The 17963-nt window shown below is 38.6% G+C and overlaps 1 protein-coding gene across 1 annotated transcript; it reads left to right on the forward strand.

The window, feature by feature from the left end:
* Window positions 1-1491: 1491 nt before the first annotated feature.
* LOC140952903 (cilia- and flagella-associated protein 251-like) lies at window positions 1492-17816 on the forward strand. Its single transcript, XM_073402353.1, has 28 exons — window positions 1492-1715; window positions 1811-1879; window positions 1981-2058; window positions 2741-2844; window positions 4109-4214; window positions 5826-5906; window positions 6026-6103; window positions 6900-6944; window positions 7182-7375; window positions 7942-8010; window positions 8680-8751; window positions 9031-9163; window positions 9737-9792; window positions 9919-9978; window positions 10321-10403; window positions 10533-10684; window positions 11171-11273; window positions 11676-11746; window positions 12502-12645; window positions 12751-12833; window positions 13527-13593; window positions 13892-13963; window positions 14501-14592; window positions 15119-15247; window positions 15502-15607; window positions 16197-16287; window positions 16703-16837; window positions 17346-17816. The coding sequence occupies exons 1-28, from the start codon at window positions 1590-1592 to the stop codon at window positions 17558-17560; spliced, it is 2814 nt and encodes a 937-aa protein (XP_073258454.1). The 5' UTR covers window positions 1492-1589; the 3' UTR covers window positions 17561-17816.
* Window positions 17817-17963: the final 147 nt, after the last annotated feature.

The following is a 17963-nucleotide window of genomic DNA, read 5'->3' on the forward strand; positions in this document are numbered from 1 at the left end:
GAGGTGGGAAGGCAGAGATTGATATCTTAAGCCTTTGTACTGTCCTTTCTGATGGTAAGCAAACTTTTTAAAATATGACTTAATTAAAAAAAATGTGAATACTACTGTATAGCCTAAAGCATTTTATTTTAAATGAAGCAAATACGATTCAAAAGCAATTATTGTAATATTGACTTTTCTCTTTGCTTTTTTGCTCTTTCAATGTCTATCCTGCATAGCAGGTGCTTGTTGTTAGGGTAAAGGGAATAATGTTGAAGACGTGTGCACACACGAAGGGAGCATTTTCCACTGATTTTTTTGTTGCTGTTTCACCCTGTTTTTTACCATTCATTTTCCCCTACTATGGAGCCCCTCCCGGGGGGGAGGCGGTTATTTTACTTTTTGGGTGGGGATGTGCCGCCGGGATACTGGAACCCTTAGCCTATACCAGAGCTACAGTCTCAGTCAAAATTGTTGGGACGTTTTTGTGTGTTCTCCTCCCTTCAATGCTGGTGTACACGATTTGCCGACTGAATCGCAATAAACAACATTGGGAGGGAAAAGGGAAGCACGGGAAGGGAAAAAAAGGCTTTTGCGTTAACTGTCCCAACTATTTTTGTCTGAGATTGTAGTTCAGCTGAATTTTGCTATCCAATACTAGACTAAACTCCCCAAATCCCCCCTATCCTAGAGTGAGGTCACTAGTACAATCCAGCCAAAACAAAACCGATTTGATATTTTTATATTCTTGAGTGGCAATTCCCGGTCACAGTCCCCCGAGCGGGGGTACCCCCATACATTACCTATACGGGTATGTGCCGCCCAACGGGGTCGTGATTTTGAAGCTCCTGATTTCGAACGTGGTATCCATTTCAGAGGCGTTTTCTAGAACGGGGTATAAAAAATTGTGGATCACGGCTTTATCTGATTATGAAGAAGCATTTATTTCATGTATAAGTCGAACAAATAAAGAAATATCTTTAAAAAACAGGGCTATTTCAATTTACAAACTTTCTAGAATGGCGGAGTATAAAAAATTGGCCCATTTCTAGAACGGGGTGTCAGTTTTAGGGCGAATTCTAGAACGGGGTATAAAAAATTGGCCCATTTCTAGAACGGGGTATCAATTTTAAGGGAAATTTTTTTTAGAACGGGGTGCCAATTTGGAGTCCCGGGCGGCACATACCCACCCAAAAAATACCCAAGTGCCCCCCCTCCCCCCCCCCCCCGGGCACAGTCCCCAGTCTAAACTAAAATCTTCAACGAATTGATCAGTTTCCTGGAAAATGATACTCTATTCTAAATGAAGAACGATTAGAAAAAAGGATTTTACAGAAATTCTAGCAGATTTCTGACTGCTGGGCATGTAGTTTTTCTAAGACCCTTCCCATCCCACCGCGAAAAAGAGAAGATGGAAAACAAATGAACTCATAGGCGACACTCTGTGATATTTTACAAGACTCGTACTTCCTTTAGTTAATCAGCTGATCGTACTGAGGGCTCGAGTTCACCATAGTAACTTTTCAGGGCGCAAAAACAAGTGGCGGGAGCTCGTCTATCCAAAGTTTTACAGCACTCTCTCACTTTTTAGAGCTGTGCGATACAAAGAAATGGAAGAAGATTCTCCAGAAAGATCTGGAGCACAATCTCGCGTTTCAAGCGCAACCTCCTCTCATTATAACGAAGAAGATCATGGGGATGAAGACGGCGAAGTGAGAGCTTCTCCGACGTCACTTGTAAGTCTTTAGTGACACTTTATACTTGAGCTCACTATTAGCTCTTTCCATAAGAGTAAATGGTTATAGGTAACGCTGCGTCTTTTGTTTCTCAGAATATGTCGTGGTCGTTTGGCGTAAACAAACATGTCCCTGTTCACAATTTGTCAGATGGGAATCGAAAGGTAAGAGTGAAAATTTAAAAATTGTTCACCAATCTGTTTTGAGTAAAGAATCTTCCATACAGATAAGGTGCTTCCTAATAAGACAATTTTTTGGCTTTCAGGTGGCCTTATTTGTGTGTGCACATGTCGGTGTTATGTTTGACTGGGAAGGAAATAAACAACAGCTTCTTCAAGGGCATGTAAGCTTCACACTAGTACTTGTATTGGGCTATTGCATTTAATATCCGTACCCCCCTCTCCCGGTTGAGGACTTGCATTGTACCTTTTCCTTTCACCCCTGGAGATTAAATAAAATTGCTTTCACCCCTGAAGACTTCCATAAAATATGGATCTTCCCCATGTCAATTGCTGAAAAATATGGTTCTACCCTTGTAGACTGTGGGTCAACTACTGAAGAATATGGGTCAATTCCTGAAGAATTTTTTCATGAAAATTAAAGTTTCTCCCTGGAAGAATTCCATATGTTTTCACTCTGCTGGTTAAGATATCCTCAGTTTTTATAACTTACCCCTGAAGAATTCCATTTGTCCTCAACCAGGGGAGATGGGGGTACAGATATTAAGTGCAATAACCCATTTTGAAGATAGAATCCGTTCTGCTAAATGCTTTTTTTATGTACCCGTTTGGCAGCTGTGCAGAGCTGTCATTAGGCACTGTAACCCGTAACACCTGTTATGGTTGAGCACTCTTGATGTTACAGGTGATCAAAGTGGAAAGCGAAGGATGGCACCGTAGATTTTTATTAGATGTTACGGGTGAATCTTCAGTTGTTACGGCTGGTTAGAAACTTAATGACAGCCCTGCTGTGCCCTATTAAGTTTTTAATGGTGCTTTTTTATTCCTTGCTATGTGTTTACTAAGTGTAATACTATCAGCTGTACTTGTGTCAGTGAAGACAGGAGGTGGATTGCAACAGCAGACAGAGGCAAGGACAGTATGGTCATCATTTGGGACTCATTTACAACGTAAGATTATAGAATATGTTTTGTAGATGCAGTTATTGTATTAAACAACAAAGAGCACTAGCTCATGTTATTACTCAGCAGCCTGGAAAGGGGGGGGGATCTGGGTTTAGGGGTACTCCTATAAAATTACTCTGGGATCCGGATGTGGGTGGGGTGAGTCTTTGAAACTCTGGACCTGTTTCAGAGAAAATAAGATGGATTGTCAAAAATCACGATAATCATCATCGTCATCATCATTTTAACAAAAAGATTCCATTTTGCCGTACGTCTGTTCAGTAATAGATTACAGATGACATCAAATGTGGTAAAAACAAAGCAGTGGCACACGAGCCGCAGGCAAGTGTGTTACTGATGTTTTTACCACATTTTGACGTCTTCTGTAATCTATCACTGAACAGACCCATGGTAACATGGAATCTATTATTTGAATTATACAATGATCAGAAAAGCATTAAGACCGATACACATAAGCTTACCTGCATCATGCCACTTGACTTTTAAAGGATTTGTGCTAGTTTGGGCATTTTTTAAGTCCCAATTGTTATTTTACGTCTCAACTTCTTTCCTTCTTTATCTAAAGTTTCTTCGAAAAGTTTTTCAATGTCTTGACTTGCTCAAAGCAGAATAATTGCAAAAACATTTTGCAAAACAGCGAGTCCATTGTAGCGATGGCAACTGATGTGAAGATTTCTTGCAGTTTAGGCATTCTCAAGTTGTCAAGGACTCTTCCTGTTTCCATTTCTCCAATTTTTCGTCTTTGTACTTAGCTCCTGCTAAACTTTTTACAGGGCTTTCACTTGCTTCATCCAAAATTATCTTGCAAACATTTTAAAACCACGCACCATGTTAAACAAAACAAGGAAAACAAGTTTCTTGTGGCGTCATCCATTTATCTGTACTCTGATAGATCATGGGAAACAACCAATCACAGTGCACGTAGCATTCACATCATTGTATAAATAATTATTAGATATTATTGTAATAATGATTATTGTTCATACAATGTATTATTGTAAAGAGCTGTCATACTATAAAAAGTGTGTCATTCAAAGTGTGTGTGATAAGCTTAGCTGATTAAGCATGCTCCTCTTTCATTGAGGTAGTTAACCTTTAGATTGATTTTGTTCCTATCATAATATCATAACAAATACTTAACGTTATAAAATTGTTTTTTTACAGGCCGGGGTTGATTAATTTAATATAATATTATTCTTTCTTCTTTATGTGTGCATTATGTTCACATTAACTTGTGTATGCCTTGCAGGATTCCAGTTCAGACGATATTTGAAGCACATTCTGATGGCTGTTCTGCTATTGCTATGTCACCTGATGCCAAGTATATTGCAACAATAAGCAGCACACTTCCACAGGTACATAATATTTAAACATACCCTGTATGATATCAGGGATTGAAAAAACTTGAATTCCGGCTTGTCCTTGGGACAAGAAGCTCTCTTATTTTGCTCGCCTGGAGCCACTTCTTGCTCCTCTTAGTTTATGCATTCGTGAGAGGTTGACTTGCCTAGACCCTTACCCGTTGGGCAAGTAAGCTTTAAAAGTTACTCGCCCAGCTAGAATATTTTACTGGTCCTGGACTAGTGGAAGGGACTCTTTTTCAAGCCCTGAGATAAATGTGATGTTTTTGGTTTCTCTATGTCATGACTTCCTTTTAATTAGTTGCTGTTGTCATAGAATAGTTGTGTCTGTTAACCAACTATGTTATAAAAAAATGCCTCAGCTCTTGCCCTGAGCAATTGTATTAAAAGAAGCTATGTGTTTGACCTGATTTAATGAATTACATCACTTCATGCACTGTGGTTTTTTTGGATAAGTGATTAGTGAGTCAGGTATGGAGGTCAACAGTTAAGCTTTTTGGTGTCTCCTTATTAGAAAATTTATACTACTACATGAGAAATTTCTGCAATTTGATTAGCTTAGAGCAGTGGTATTTCAGCTTAATTTGAAATACCTACATGTGAAAATTACAAACCTTTTGTGGGTAGTAGTATAAACAAATAATAGCATGATTTGTACATGATATTTGGCATAAATACCACTCATGATATTTCAAAATTGTCTCAAATTTCACTCGCCTAACGGCTCATGAAATTACATACAACAATTTTGAAATATCACTCATGGTATTTATGCCAAATATCACTACAAATTGTGCTATTACCCATACAAATTTTCCTCTTTATAGACATTGCCTCTGTTTACCTTGGTGGTGTATGAAAGTATACAAGCTCAGTGTAATTAATTTTATTATTGTCTGGAGTAACTTTATCCTTAACAAGCATCCCATCCAAGGTGGAAACTTAATAGCAATGCTTTTTGGTTTGCTATACCTCGCAAACTGTGAAAAGCTCTCCTATAGCTACGAGAGCCTTCTACATGGCTTGAGCACACCCTCTCTTGCTTGCTATTAACAGTAAAGTTAATTGGACTGTTGGAGAATTAACACAATGTTATGTCAACCAGGAAACAGTCAATCATTTAATTTGATTAAAGATTATTCATCTGAAATACAATTACATACTGCACAATTACTGAATGGTTTGAGCATTTACAATATTGTTATGATTAAAGTGAGTAAAACTGAACTGAAAATACAAGATAGCAAACTGAAACTTACTTCTGTTGCTGGTTTCCCATAAACGATAAATCTCTGGTTTGAAACTGGAACTGGAACTAAAAACTGATTAATTGACTTTCCTGCATCTATCACAGGTAAAACTGGTGAGCTGATTAACAGGAAATTCTTTGTAATGGAACAGATCAAAACAGTTATGGCGTCAACACTGAGTTGATGAGAAACTCCTGTTAAATGTGGCTCTTTGTAAAACTGTAACTGCACAAGAGAAAACCATCTGTGTAACTAACTGAAGTACAATTTCTTTGAGCCTGCAGACGCACTAATCACATGTTACACCAAGTCTGTTTCATTATTGTAACATTAATGAAAGTGTTTCTTCCTTTAGACTGTGTCTGTGTGGGATTGGACCAATAATGGTGACACACCTGTTTGTTCTGCAACATTGGATGACAACTTTGGAAAGCAGGTCAGAGATAAAGAATGAATCTGTTCTAATGATATCCTGGTACATTTTACTGATGGTATTAAGTCCTCAAAACCTATTTACTATCAAGTGATGTTTTAGTTTTTGTTCTGTTTCAATAGACGTATATCACATTCAACCCTGAAGACACAAGTCAACTTGTGAGCAACAGTGAGTCGCAAGTGGTCTTTTATGCATGGGTAAGCTCAAAGATTGTGATGAAACTTTATTTATGAAAGAGTTTTCTTATTGCTTTTCATGTCAAAACTAGCTTTTTCCATTGGTGTATTTTGCATGTAAGATAGTTAATCTTTGAGTGCAAATTGCAACACTGCTCGAAGGTGACCTTGACAACCCTGGAAGGTACTTGTACATTCACAAGATAACCTCACACTGATAAAATCTGTGGAATGCTTGCAGTGCACCTGACCTATATGTACCTGCTTGTTGGGAAGGAATTATGCAGTGATCAACAATAATTTCCATATCTTTGTTACCTGCAAGGATCATTAAGCTGATCGGTCAAAGAGCATGTGAGGCTGTTAGCAGATAGTAGCCCTTCAAACTCTGAAAGGCTACCACAAAGAATGCTTGGTTAATGACAGTGGCAGTGCTGGCTTTGTGATTGTTTTGAGGTCATCCATGCCTAAGTTTCTTCTAGCTTAATGTGAAAAATGAAATTGCTTCATGTAAACTCAATTCTTACTCCAGGGTTCTCATTAAGTGCCAACAGCCGGTTAAAAAGCCAGCAACTTGGAGGTTTGAGTGGTCTACTCTTTAGGGAAATAGGGTAATGAGAGAGAGAGAGTGAAAGCCTGAAAATGCCTATACAGCATTCAGTTACCAAGCCACCTACTTTTACTTTGTAGCCATCTACTTGAAACTAAATGAGAATTTTGTTACTCAGTTGGGCAGATAAGGGGATATGTAGGGAATTTTGTTGTGACTTTAATTGCTTTAATCATGAATAAATTGTCCTTTTTATCTAACGTCTAGGATAACAAGACCCTGGAGTATGTTGCTCCACCCCTTACAGACAAGGTAATTTGTGAATCCATTGTTGTTTTGCAAACTTTCGGAAATACAGTGTATGCTATTTATTTGCACTTATGATCAGTTGTTGAACTTTTGAACTCCTAAGAGTGGTCAAAATCAAAATTTAAGGGAAAAGTAGTCATAGACATAGAGAGAAGTTACTGTTTTAATTTTTAAAAACGCTCTTAATATAAATTGTCAATCAAAATGTCTAATGGTTCTGACTTCAAATGTTGCTTTCAGGACTTCAATCGTAGTGTGGGCCTGTACAGTCAGTCCATTTTTCAGCTTCAGTCTCCCAGGGCCCTCACTGCCACAAGCTGTGGTAACATTGTAGTTTGGGAACATGCTGGGGGTGACCTCAAGTGCAACAGAAAAGCCTTCAAGATTGTCAAATTGCAGGAAAAAGGTCTTACAGTCCTCACTACTACTGACAAGTAAGAATCAAAGACGTGTTATTAAGGTGTTTTGATACAGTTTTTAGAAGACTGTGCTATACACTATTCCTTATTAGTTACAGGAAGGTGACCCTCCCTAAGTGAAATCATCATTAATTTGCATCACTCACTGGTTTTGGATTGAAGTTTGAAATCAAACAGTTTCTGGTAAAACTGATATTACGATGGCAATAAAAAACAAAAGAGTTTGAAATCAGCAAAATGTAAATTAGGCCAATCTTGTGCTGCCATTGAAAGTCCAACCTCTTGTGCAAGAAAAATTCAATTGGGTCAAATTTCAATATATTGTCAAGACATTTCAATCTTCATTCTTTTTATTACAGTAACAAAAGCATCATAATCAAATTCTGTATTTTCTAAAAATTAATTATTCAGAGTTAGTGTCACACTTAAAGACCAAGAGTTATGTACCAACCCTTTAAGGTTGTAGTAAGGCTGTCTAGTGTAGTACTGTTGGGGTAGATGTATTTACTGGGTAGGGTATATACCATGTTTTTCAAAGTTTTGGTAACTAATTAAATTATAATAATATCCTTTTATTCCAGGTACATTGTGACAGGTGACATTGCTGGTCATGTGCGATTTCTCGATCAGCAGCTGAGGCTTACAAATTGGTATGACTGATTTGTCTTTTGAAACATGTCTAAATGAAGAATGCAAAAGTAGGTGGGGAAGTGGGCGTTGAGCCATCACTACTGTCACTTTACATTAATTTAGTGATGGTGGCAAGTATTTTTGTGGAACGTTGTTGGGATGATTAGCACTGTTTATTAAAATGAGTGGTTCAAGAAAATATCTACCTCTACCTCATGCAGGGTCACTGGAAAAGTTTCCTTCAGGCTTTGAGCCTGATATTTAAGCGAAACTAGTATTTTTAGAGGGAGAGGGCTCAAACCAAATGAACCCTCTAGTGGAGGAAGTTTGAGTATTTTCTGGAACAATATAATAATGATAATGATAATAAGAATAATTATGATAACAATAATGATAATAATAATGACATTATGATAATGATAATAATAATAATAATAATAATAATAATAATAGTGGTAGTAGTAGTAGTAGTAGTAGTAGTGGTGGTGGTGGTGGTGGTGGTAGTAGTAGTAGTAGTAGTAGTGGTAGTAGTTGTAATGAAAATAAAAATAATAATAATTTTATTGTTGGATGTCATTCTCATCACTGCTTTTTTCAGTTCACTGACCTGTCTTGTTCACCTATAATTTTTGTTTTTGCCCTCTAAATCCTTCCTTGTTTTAGTCATTCCTATATACCACAATTTACAGGTACAAACACTTCAATGCAGGACCAATTAATGCAGTGTCATTTTCTTATTCACCCAAACCAGCTGATGCACAGTAAGTCTAGAACTTATAAAGCAGTATTTTTTGTAAACTGTTATTACCAGTAGCTTGAGAGCACAACTACTGACAGCCTTTGTGGGAAAAGGAAAAGCCCACTGCAGTTAAAACTTTCTGTACCTTGATTCCCAAACTTGAATCTTCAGTAATTCAGTTCACAGGTCTTTTTGAGATAAAAAAATATTCCAGTTTACTAGTGTGTTGCAGTCATTTTACAAGTATGATGAAGAAACATGCTGAATTTATTTATTAATAATGTGTATATTTCCTTTTTAGGACTCCACAGGAAAAAACAAACTTTCCTGCTAGCTCAACTTTAGATGGCAGTCCATTTTTGGTGAATGATTTTGTGATCAGTACTTCAACAGCCAACGTAGCTCATTTTGTTACAAATGGAAGTGAACTTCAGGTATGAACTTTCTGTTCAGGAAAATCACTGAATGTTTCTTTTTCAGTCATCTACATTATTCAGGGTTTGCTTTTATTATCCCCAATAATTAGCTGTATTAGCTAAACTCATCGACCCTTAAGTAAAGCTTTTCTGTTAAAAAGAAAGTTGTTATCAGAAAGTCCAGTAAGCACACTTGAAGAAGCTTTTTCACAGTTGTCTAGTTCATTTTGTTGGTAATGCCAATTACATGACCTTTTTTGCTATGGAAGTTGTGAATGGCAAACTTACAGCATGATGTCAAGCAAACATGTCTCCTGTGCCTTATATCGAATCTTACAAACAAAAAAGTTACTTTAATAAACTGTTAGGCTAAGAAGTTTTCAACACCACAATTGTAATCCATTTCAATCTTTTCCTTGTCCATTCCTCCTTTTTGTATTTGCTGTGCTTTTTATACCATCTTTTTGAGTTTTGAGGACGTATCAAAAATTTTTTTCTCAGTTCGGTAGCGGTTTGCACTGTTTAAGTTTTGGTGAATTTTGTGACACAGCGCCTTTTATAACACACTGTTCTGTTGATTTTGGATTGCAGTTTATTCGCAAGGAGCATGACAGTGATACTCATGCAATAGCTTGTCATCCCTCAGAGTGAGTATTTTATACTGCACGTCAAGTAACAGCAGCATCACCCTTAATATCATGTTGGATTCCATGATCTTTGACCTAGTTTATTCCAAATTTATCACGGTTAAACAGCTGTTGTTATCATTTCAGGCCAAGACTTTGTATTGGAAGTTTTTCAGGCCTACTCCAACTTTGGGATTATGAGAAAAAGTAAGTGGATATTCTGTTCATGTTTGTCACATGAACCTATTGTAGTTTAGTGGCCTTAGCTCCCATGAGTGTCCTGTAGCTCAGTGGTAGAGCATCTGGACTAGTAAACAGTTGGGAGTACTCAGATTTTTTCTTCTGAGCCGCCTGTGTCACTAACTGAAAAAACACCTTTCTTAGTATTCACCAGGCCTAAAATTCACCATCACATTTGCAATGCAATTGGTCTGTTAACTGTTTAATCTCCAGTATAGTGGGATTAGACTGAGTTTATTGATCCAAACAGATCATTTGAATTTTTAAAGTATTTAAGAGTTTTAAAATGTTTTTTGTGTTGTCTGACAGAGAACTGCTGACAAGTCGGGTGTTTGACCAACGCCAGCTGATGATTCAGTGCATGACTTTCAATCCAACTGGAGATCTTTTAGGTTGGTTCTCAGATTACTTACAGTTTGTTATTTTCTTGTGTGAAGATATCATTTTTTCACGAAAGCTTACCTGATATTTCATTGGTGGTTAAATAATTATAGTTTAACATTTTTTGTGTTTATTCTCAGCTATTGGATTCACTAATGGCAGTGTACGTATTGTTGATGGTTTGACACTGAAGGAAGAGGGGCGTGGAGATGGACTTGCTGTGTTTAACCATTGCCATGACTGCATCACTAACATCAAATTCTCTCATGACTCAAACTACTTAGCGACCAGTGTGAGTAATCATATCACATTAATGTAAGACCAGTCAATTGTGTAAATCTGCCTCGCGTTAAAAAATATGATCATGTGGCATTTTTGGTTGATTGTATTTCAGTCAAACCTTACTTTTCGTCTCTCCATCACGCAAAAAATTACAAGTGAAACCAAGGTAGATCTTGATCGCAGTAATTGTTTTTGATTGAAATATTGTATGGCCAGTTTAAATGAGTTTACAGGGTCATAGCCCAAGGTTATAAAAATTGTCAGGTTTTCTTTGGGCTCCAGCAAGGCTCCAGAGGTTATTGACAAGGCTTTATATGCATTTATTTCTTTCCCACCTTGCATAATGGAATGGTTGTTACTGATATCTTGGACCTTAGCCACTGGTGGTGTTCAGGTCATAAGGGGAGTAGCCTTGCTCGATGACTAAAGATGGTGACGTAGGTCATTAGCCTGTCTTATAATTTTAGAAGTTTTAATGACATGTCCTTTCCCTCAGGATCTAGACCGCTGTGTAACAGTTTTCAAGGCTCAGAAAGACGATACAGACCAACCTTGGGTTTATGTTGGCAAACAGAGAGCTCATTACAAAACTATTCATGGTGAGAAAGACTCTAGTAACACCCTTGGAAAATTGTTGTTTGTAAAAATATCAACAAAGGCTTCAGTGTTTCCAGTATCCCCCAAATTTTATGCTGTAAATCCTCTAATAGGCCCTCTGGGGGCTTATTTATTTCAAGCACATGAAATAAGGGAAGGGGGACTAAAGAGAGGCGGAGACGGGGGCGCTAGTAACTACTTCCCCAGAAAACAGGGGGGCTTATTAAAGAGGGAGTACTTATTTAAGAGGTGGCCTTAATCGAGGATTTACGGTAAATATGTTTTTATTCCTTGAAAATTAGCCTCATGCGGTTGAGTCTGCACTGAAATGGACAGCTCTCCGTATGACCAAAGAAAGACCTTCATTCTTTTATTGATTCTATTATTATTTTTTTTATCTACAGATATTAGCTTTGGTATTGCTCTTGATAGTGACATACCTCGGCTTCTGTCGCTTGGCCAGGACAGAGTTCTGGTATGTGTATATCCTTTTACACTGTCTTCAGTAGTTTTATTCATAGTAGCCTTCAACGCAGGCTTTCTTAGGGCTTGGTCACGGGGGCATGTTTTGAAGTTGTGTATATTGTCATTGAAAGATTTAACTGAGGGGTTTTTGAATTTTTTCTGAAATATATGGACTTGCTGGAGTCTCGTACCAAATTTATCAAGGTCTAGAGTGCTCATCTCCTAGCTTTTGAATTGCTCTGTGACTGGTCTACTTTTTTTAATGGCTCGTTTCCTTAGAGGTTCATTGGGGAGGATTGCGTGACAAGCCTAAAGAACCTCTTCGCTAGCTGTGTTGGAGGCTAATTCATATGCTGTCAGTTGTATGCATACTTGAATATTCTTCTCGTAGTGGCAGAAAAATGAGAGGGTAATTATTATGTCCACTCAACACATTCCTATACCTCGTTCACACCAATGCTTAAACATGTTTAAATAATGTTTTAGTTTCTTACTCATATTGCATCACGTGAAATGTCTGAACATGTGGTCGAGTTAACATGGTTACTGTATGTTGCCAAGCTTTGCTAAGGGACCCTCCTACCCTTGTCTTAGAGATGACTTCAATATAGTAGTCTGCTCCACAGGCGTTCTTTTATGTTGTCATGCAATGCTCCTCCCCTCCTGCGGGGAGGAGCATTGCGTGACGACACAAAGAACGCCTGTGTAGCAGGCTAACAAAATAGAGGTCTGATTACATGTTTCTTGTCATTTGTTTTTAACAAGGTGGAGTATGATCTTCTAAACAGCAGCACTGATGACCTCCGTCTTATCAGCTCAGAGAGAATTGAACAAAGTGCTGTGCCTCAGTGCTTTGCTTGGTATCCATCGATTGTCAAGGAGAACTTCCTTTTAGTGGCTAACGATCAGGTAATAGATCTCTTGTAGGAGAGTCAAAATTAATAGAGGGGTTGATTGAAAAGGTTTCTTCATTTCCTTTTTCACCACTGATTTGTTATTTTGTTCTCTATGCAGTTTAAACTGAAGCTATACAACTCGACTACAAAAATGTGTAGACAAACGCTGCTGGGACCAACATATGGAACCCCTCTCAGGAGGTACTTGTTTTTACGTAATGTCTTGCCCGTATTAGTTTACGTACCTACGTCATCAGTATGATCCTTTTTCAATCTTCTCCCTCCCCCATAGGGAGCTCAAGCAGAGGAGTTTGACATTGATATCACTTTAATTAGCCTTGCTTTATGTAAACCCAAAGCAATCGTGAATAACCTTCAATATAGCCTTCGACGCTATCGTTTCCGATGAATTTACTGGCTCAAAGTTGGAACGAGAATACCCTGGCTTCAGAGGTGTGACTGTAGATGAAAGAAACCGTGCTCACGGTGACCTATCAGGAATTTTAGAAGGAAAAAAATTAACATTTGGAAACCAGGGTAGAACAAGAGCAAAATAAAAACAAAAAAAAATGTTAAAAAGGGGGCGGGGGTGTGAGGGCTCCCCTCCCTCTCCCTCTTCGTCCCTCTATTTCGCATCTCGTCAACTTTCTTGACGGACTCGCGCGGAAATGCTTGCTACGCAGGTACCCTGGTCCCGTAGATTTTTCTTGGAATTTTTCTCCTCTTGAGAGCCCCCCCTTCCCCCTCCCCCCCCCCCCCCCCCACCTCCGCTCTCTGTCACGGAGAGAATAATTTCGCGAAAAACCTCTGGGACCAGGGTAGCCACGCGGGCTGCCTTCAATGAAAATCCTCTTTATTATAACTTGACTGGTTTATTGTGGTTTGTATTCTCAGACTAATCGTGCTTCCATCATATGAGGACAGAACAACGCGATATCTTGCCTACATCACATTAGACAAGGTAAAGTGTGTAAAAATGAGCTTAAGCACCGACGACGGCGAAAACGTCACTTTGAAAATGAATTCTCGTTTTTCAAACTTTTCCGCGTTTATTCCAATTCGTTTGAAATGTCAAATGTGGGCAAATTTCCCTGGAGTTGATTTCTTGAGGACCGCACTCAGGTTTAGAAAGAGAAAGAAAAATTCGTCGTCGCTTGTTTACGTCCTCTGTAAAGCTCCCTAAAGCTCCCTACTACCTGTTTGCGAAGAAAATGCTTTGGACGAGAGTGTTTGTATCTTTTTTTGCTGTCCTTCTTCAGGTTGGCCTCCAGATTTTACCGTTGGATGGCAATCCACACAAAACCATGGCGTTAATAGCTCATCCAGAAGGCGTAAGTCTTTTTTCTTAAGCATCATACCGGCTTGTATCTTCTGAGCTAGATTTATGTGCTTTAAACTAACTTTACCTATTTTTGTCCCCGCCTTATAAAATCTGCTTAGCTTTTTTTAAATTTTTTTACTTTTTTCTTAAAAATAAAGTTGGTTTTGTCATTTGAGATTTCATGTATTGACTTTTGTGCAAAAAGACGAAATAAAAACTTGTGTTTCGAACGCTAGAAAATTGAGAGAGAACATTCAGAGGTGGTCAGTAACCTTGATAAAGTGTACTTTTTATTTAAAGTACACCAAATTATCTATTTATATGGCAAATAACCACACGAGGTGCAATTTACTAGTAGGATCTCGAAACCAAAATGTCAGGATGCGAGCAACCTTGCCATTTGAAAGTGAAAGTGCTCTGAGGCAAGAGTTCACACACTAGGAGAGAGATATTTAGGCTAGGGAGTAGAACTGAAGTCACTTTAAAACAGCTATGACTGCAATAGCTGCATTTGTTTTTGTTACTGTTTTTTCTTTCTTTCTCTTAGGTGTCTAATTTAGTGTGCTCATATGATGGGAAATACGTTTTCACTGCTGGTGGAGAAGACTGCAGTGTATTGATGTGGGACATTAACCTAGAGTAAGTGTTTAACGTAAGGAGCGTGTTCGATAGCCAAACTAAGAGTCATACGGTGCAGTGCTCAACAAGTAAAGGATCTGAGGGCTATCTCTTGTATGGATAACACAAAAGTCGAAAAGCATACTTAGGTTCAGGTTGAAAGATTTTAAACAATTATTGAATGAGGTTTTTCTGATGTCCGGAATAATCATGTCATCAGCCGAGCCGAAAGCCGAGGCTGCTCAGTAACACTTACCTAGACCTCGATTTTTCCGGATATCACAAAAACCGAATCTAATAACTGCCTTGTTATAAATTGTTTTGAAATAAATAACGGCAAATACACCGTCCGACAGTGCTCTTGGAAATCACGCATTGCGCGCGCAACCTAGAGATTGGTCATTTATCTGCTAGCAGATAACTAACTAATCCGTAGGTTACGTTGATTTCTAAAATTGACTTTAGCTCTTAGCCAGTGGGAAGATAGATAGTGAGTACAATGTATGATAATCTTACTTATTTCAACCTTGTTTCCATTCTCCTTTAGTGCACTGGAAGCGGCGGCCGCCCTTGGAGGAGAGGGCCTGATCCCATTTTATGGCCTCTTAGAGGGTGGTCGAGAAGGTGAACTGTTTGCTGAACTCGAGGATTATTTCTATTACGCGCAGATTAGAAGGTCAGTTTCTCTTAGAGTGTTCACTGATCTTTCTTGGAAGACCTTTTTCTTTGTAATGTTCTCATTTATTATGCTCAAAAGTTATCTTTGCTTTATCCTGTATATGATTACGTGGCCTCAATTTGGTTGATATGTCACTCCGTCCGCCAATTTGATAATTAAATTTGTAAATTGGCGGAGCTATAATGACTAGAGCTTACAAATAGCGAAAAAAAAAATTCAATGCCCTACCCCTTGTGACTTTCTTATTTTAGCCAAGGTGTGGACACGACAGACACCAGGCAGGTATCGACCAAAGTTCCTTTGGCTCAAGTGCCCTACATTATGCGAGCCTTGGGGTTCTACCCCACCGAACAGGAGGTATGTTATTACAATTTGGTCATTGCACACTTGTCTAAGGTAGCACAAGATCAAAATAATATGTAATTTTTCTGGGATGTGATTGTCAGCATGTCCTGAGAATTAACGGATTTATATCAAGTTTGTCTTGGAACCTTAAGAGGTTGATCAGACAGTCGAATATATCCAAAGGTTTCGAAGTCTTTCCCACAATGTAGAAATTCCAAAGATGTCATAGGGTTTCTGTTCGCAATAAATAGAGCACTCTTCCCTTATTAAGAATCCAACAGAATTTCTAGTCTTGGAAGGGATCCTTCAATGCTACAGTCGGTGACAAAATTATTAGACGTTTTTATTGACGTTTTGCCAACTTTAAAAGGGAGAATATAAAACTTTCCCGCCCACCTCCTCCATGCAAAGCTGTAGTGCTGTTCGTGCAACCTGTTGGAAACAACGGACACCAAAACTTTGAATGGAGGGGAGGAGGGGTGTGGACTGTTTTGTGTTCTCGGAAGTTACCTCATTTAGGACAGTGTCTCAACAATTTTGTCGTCGATTGTAGTTCATTTCTGGAGAATTTCCTTTATTGAATTTCTCGTTTTTTTTCCAGATCGATGACATGATTAACGAATTGAAATTTCGTGACTACGTTGCTACTGGGAAATACGTTACTGAAATCGATCTTGGTCAATTCATTAGACGTAAGTATTGTACAAATAACTAAAACGTGGTACACTCGCTGACTTGCAACACAACAAAAACTCCAACGTTCTACTATGCCGTCAGACACAACGGTTTCACAACAGAGTAAGTGTAAATTTGAGATTCCAAATTTCGGGGGCCGTTGGTAATGTACGGCTGAAAATATACAGGTTACCTAACTTTAATATGCTCTTTCAGTTCCTGCTAACAAAATTTTCCAAAAGTGAACTGTTTTCGTGTCTACAGAAAGTTTTTTTTTCACGTGATCAACTATTGCAAAGGGCTATAGTATGTGCGTGTTGTGATTGGTCATAGGTATCACAATGGTTTTAGTTTGACGTTCAACTAAAAACCCATGTGAGGCTTTATCGTACATCGTATTTCCAACCTAAAAGCTCCTCTGTTATGTTACAGTGTACGTTAACCATCGTCCAGCCTTCGGGTTATCGCCGTTTGACTTGCACGAGGCATTTAACAAACTGGGAATTCCAGGTGACCAGGGTTTCGCTATTGACCGTGACAGACTTCTTTCTCTGCTCCAGAACAAAGGTATGGGACTAACGATAGTCAGGAAATTTAAAAAGGAAGAAGTCTCTGAACTCTCAGTCAGTACACTGATGTGTAATCAGTTGAAAACCACCCCTCACGCTCAAATAAGTTCGGGTCAGTTCCAGTTCAGAGCCGTTGTCTGACACCTTGTTCTTTCGAGCTTGTCGATTTCTCAAATCATGTAGTGTAGATTTCGGGGATGTTACGTTATGCTAGTAAGGGTGGGCGTCTTGGTCGACAGTGGCCCAGTACTTTTACGACCTGCCCAACCGTGTCCGCGGGGCGCCTCTCTGAGAATCTTAATTGTTAATGTGACATACTCAATGTGACAAGATCGGCAGATCGGTATTGAAAAGGATGAGGGAATGACCCGGGGAGTTGATCATACTTGGTCGAAAATTCGTTTTTTAATATGACAAAAGCTCCACCTTAAGATTTCATTATTTACGTCCACAACTATTCCCGTTTCTTGTACTTCTTGAAAAAATTTTTGGTATGCTTTTTATAGGCGAGCACATGACGGAAGGCGAGATGGCCGAGTATATGTCCACCTTATTGGGTATTGGAGAATTAGGTGGTAGCGCGGAGACTGGGACTTACGACGCATCTAACGCAGCCGAGCTGTTAAGAGAGCATCTGCCAGAGAACATAACTGCGGATAATTTTGCCGCACAGGTTTTGGGTTTTCTAACCGAGGGAGAGGGGACAGTTAGTACCAGCTAAAAACGAGTTTTGTTACAGATTTTATTTAATTGCATAGGCTTCGTACAGTACAGAAAAGAAACTGTTTTTAGGTTTGTGTGTTTTCTGTCTTTTCGCGATAAACGCTGAAAACTCTTATCTTCCTAGAGTGAAAACTTTAAATTAACGCCTTGCTTCATTGTAAATATGTATATACGTACACAATCTCCATATAACGTGTGTAAAAACTATATATTAGAAGAACCAGATTCTAATAAAGTTGTATGTATGACTGAAATGTCTCACTGTAGGCCAGGCCATGACACTTCCTATGCAGGACAATTCACTTTTGTACTGCACTGATAACTATTTTGATCGACTCAAAATGACCCATGGTAGAATCTTGTCAACGATCTGGAAAAAATCGTTTGGTAATTGAATAGTT

Source organism: Porites lutea, chromosome 11 (genome assembly GCF_958299795.1).
Source record: "Porites lutea chromosome 11, jaPorLute2.1, whole genome shotgun sequence".
Lineage (NCBI taxonomy): Eukaryota > Metazoa > Cnidaria > Anthozoa > Scleractinia > Poritidae > Porites > Porites lutea.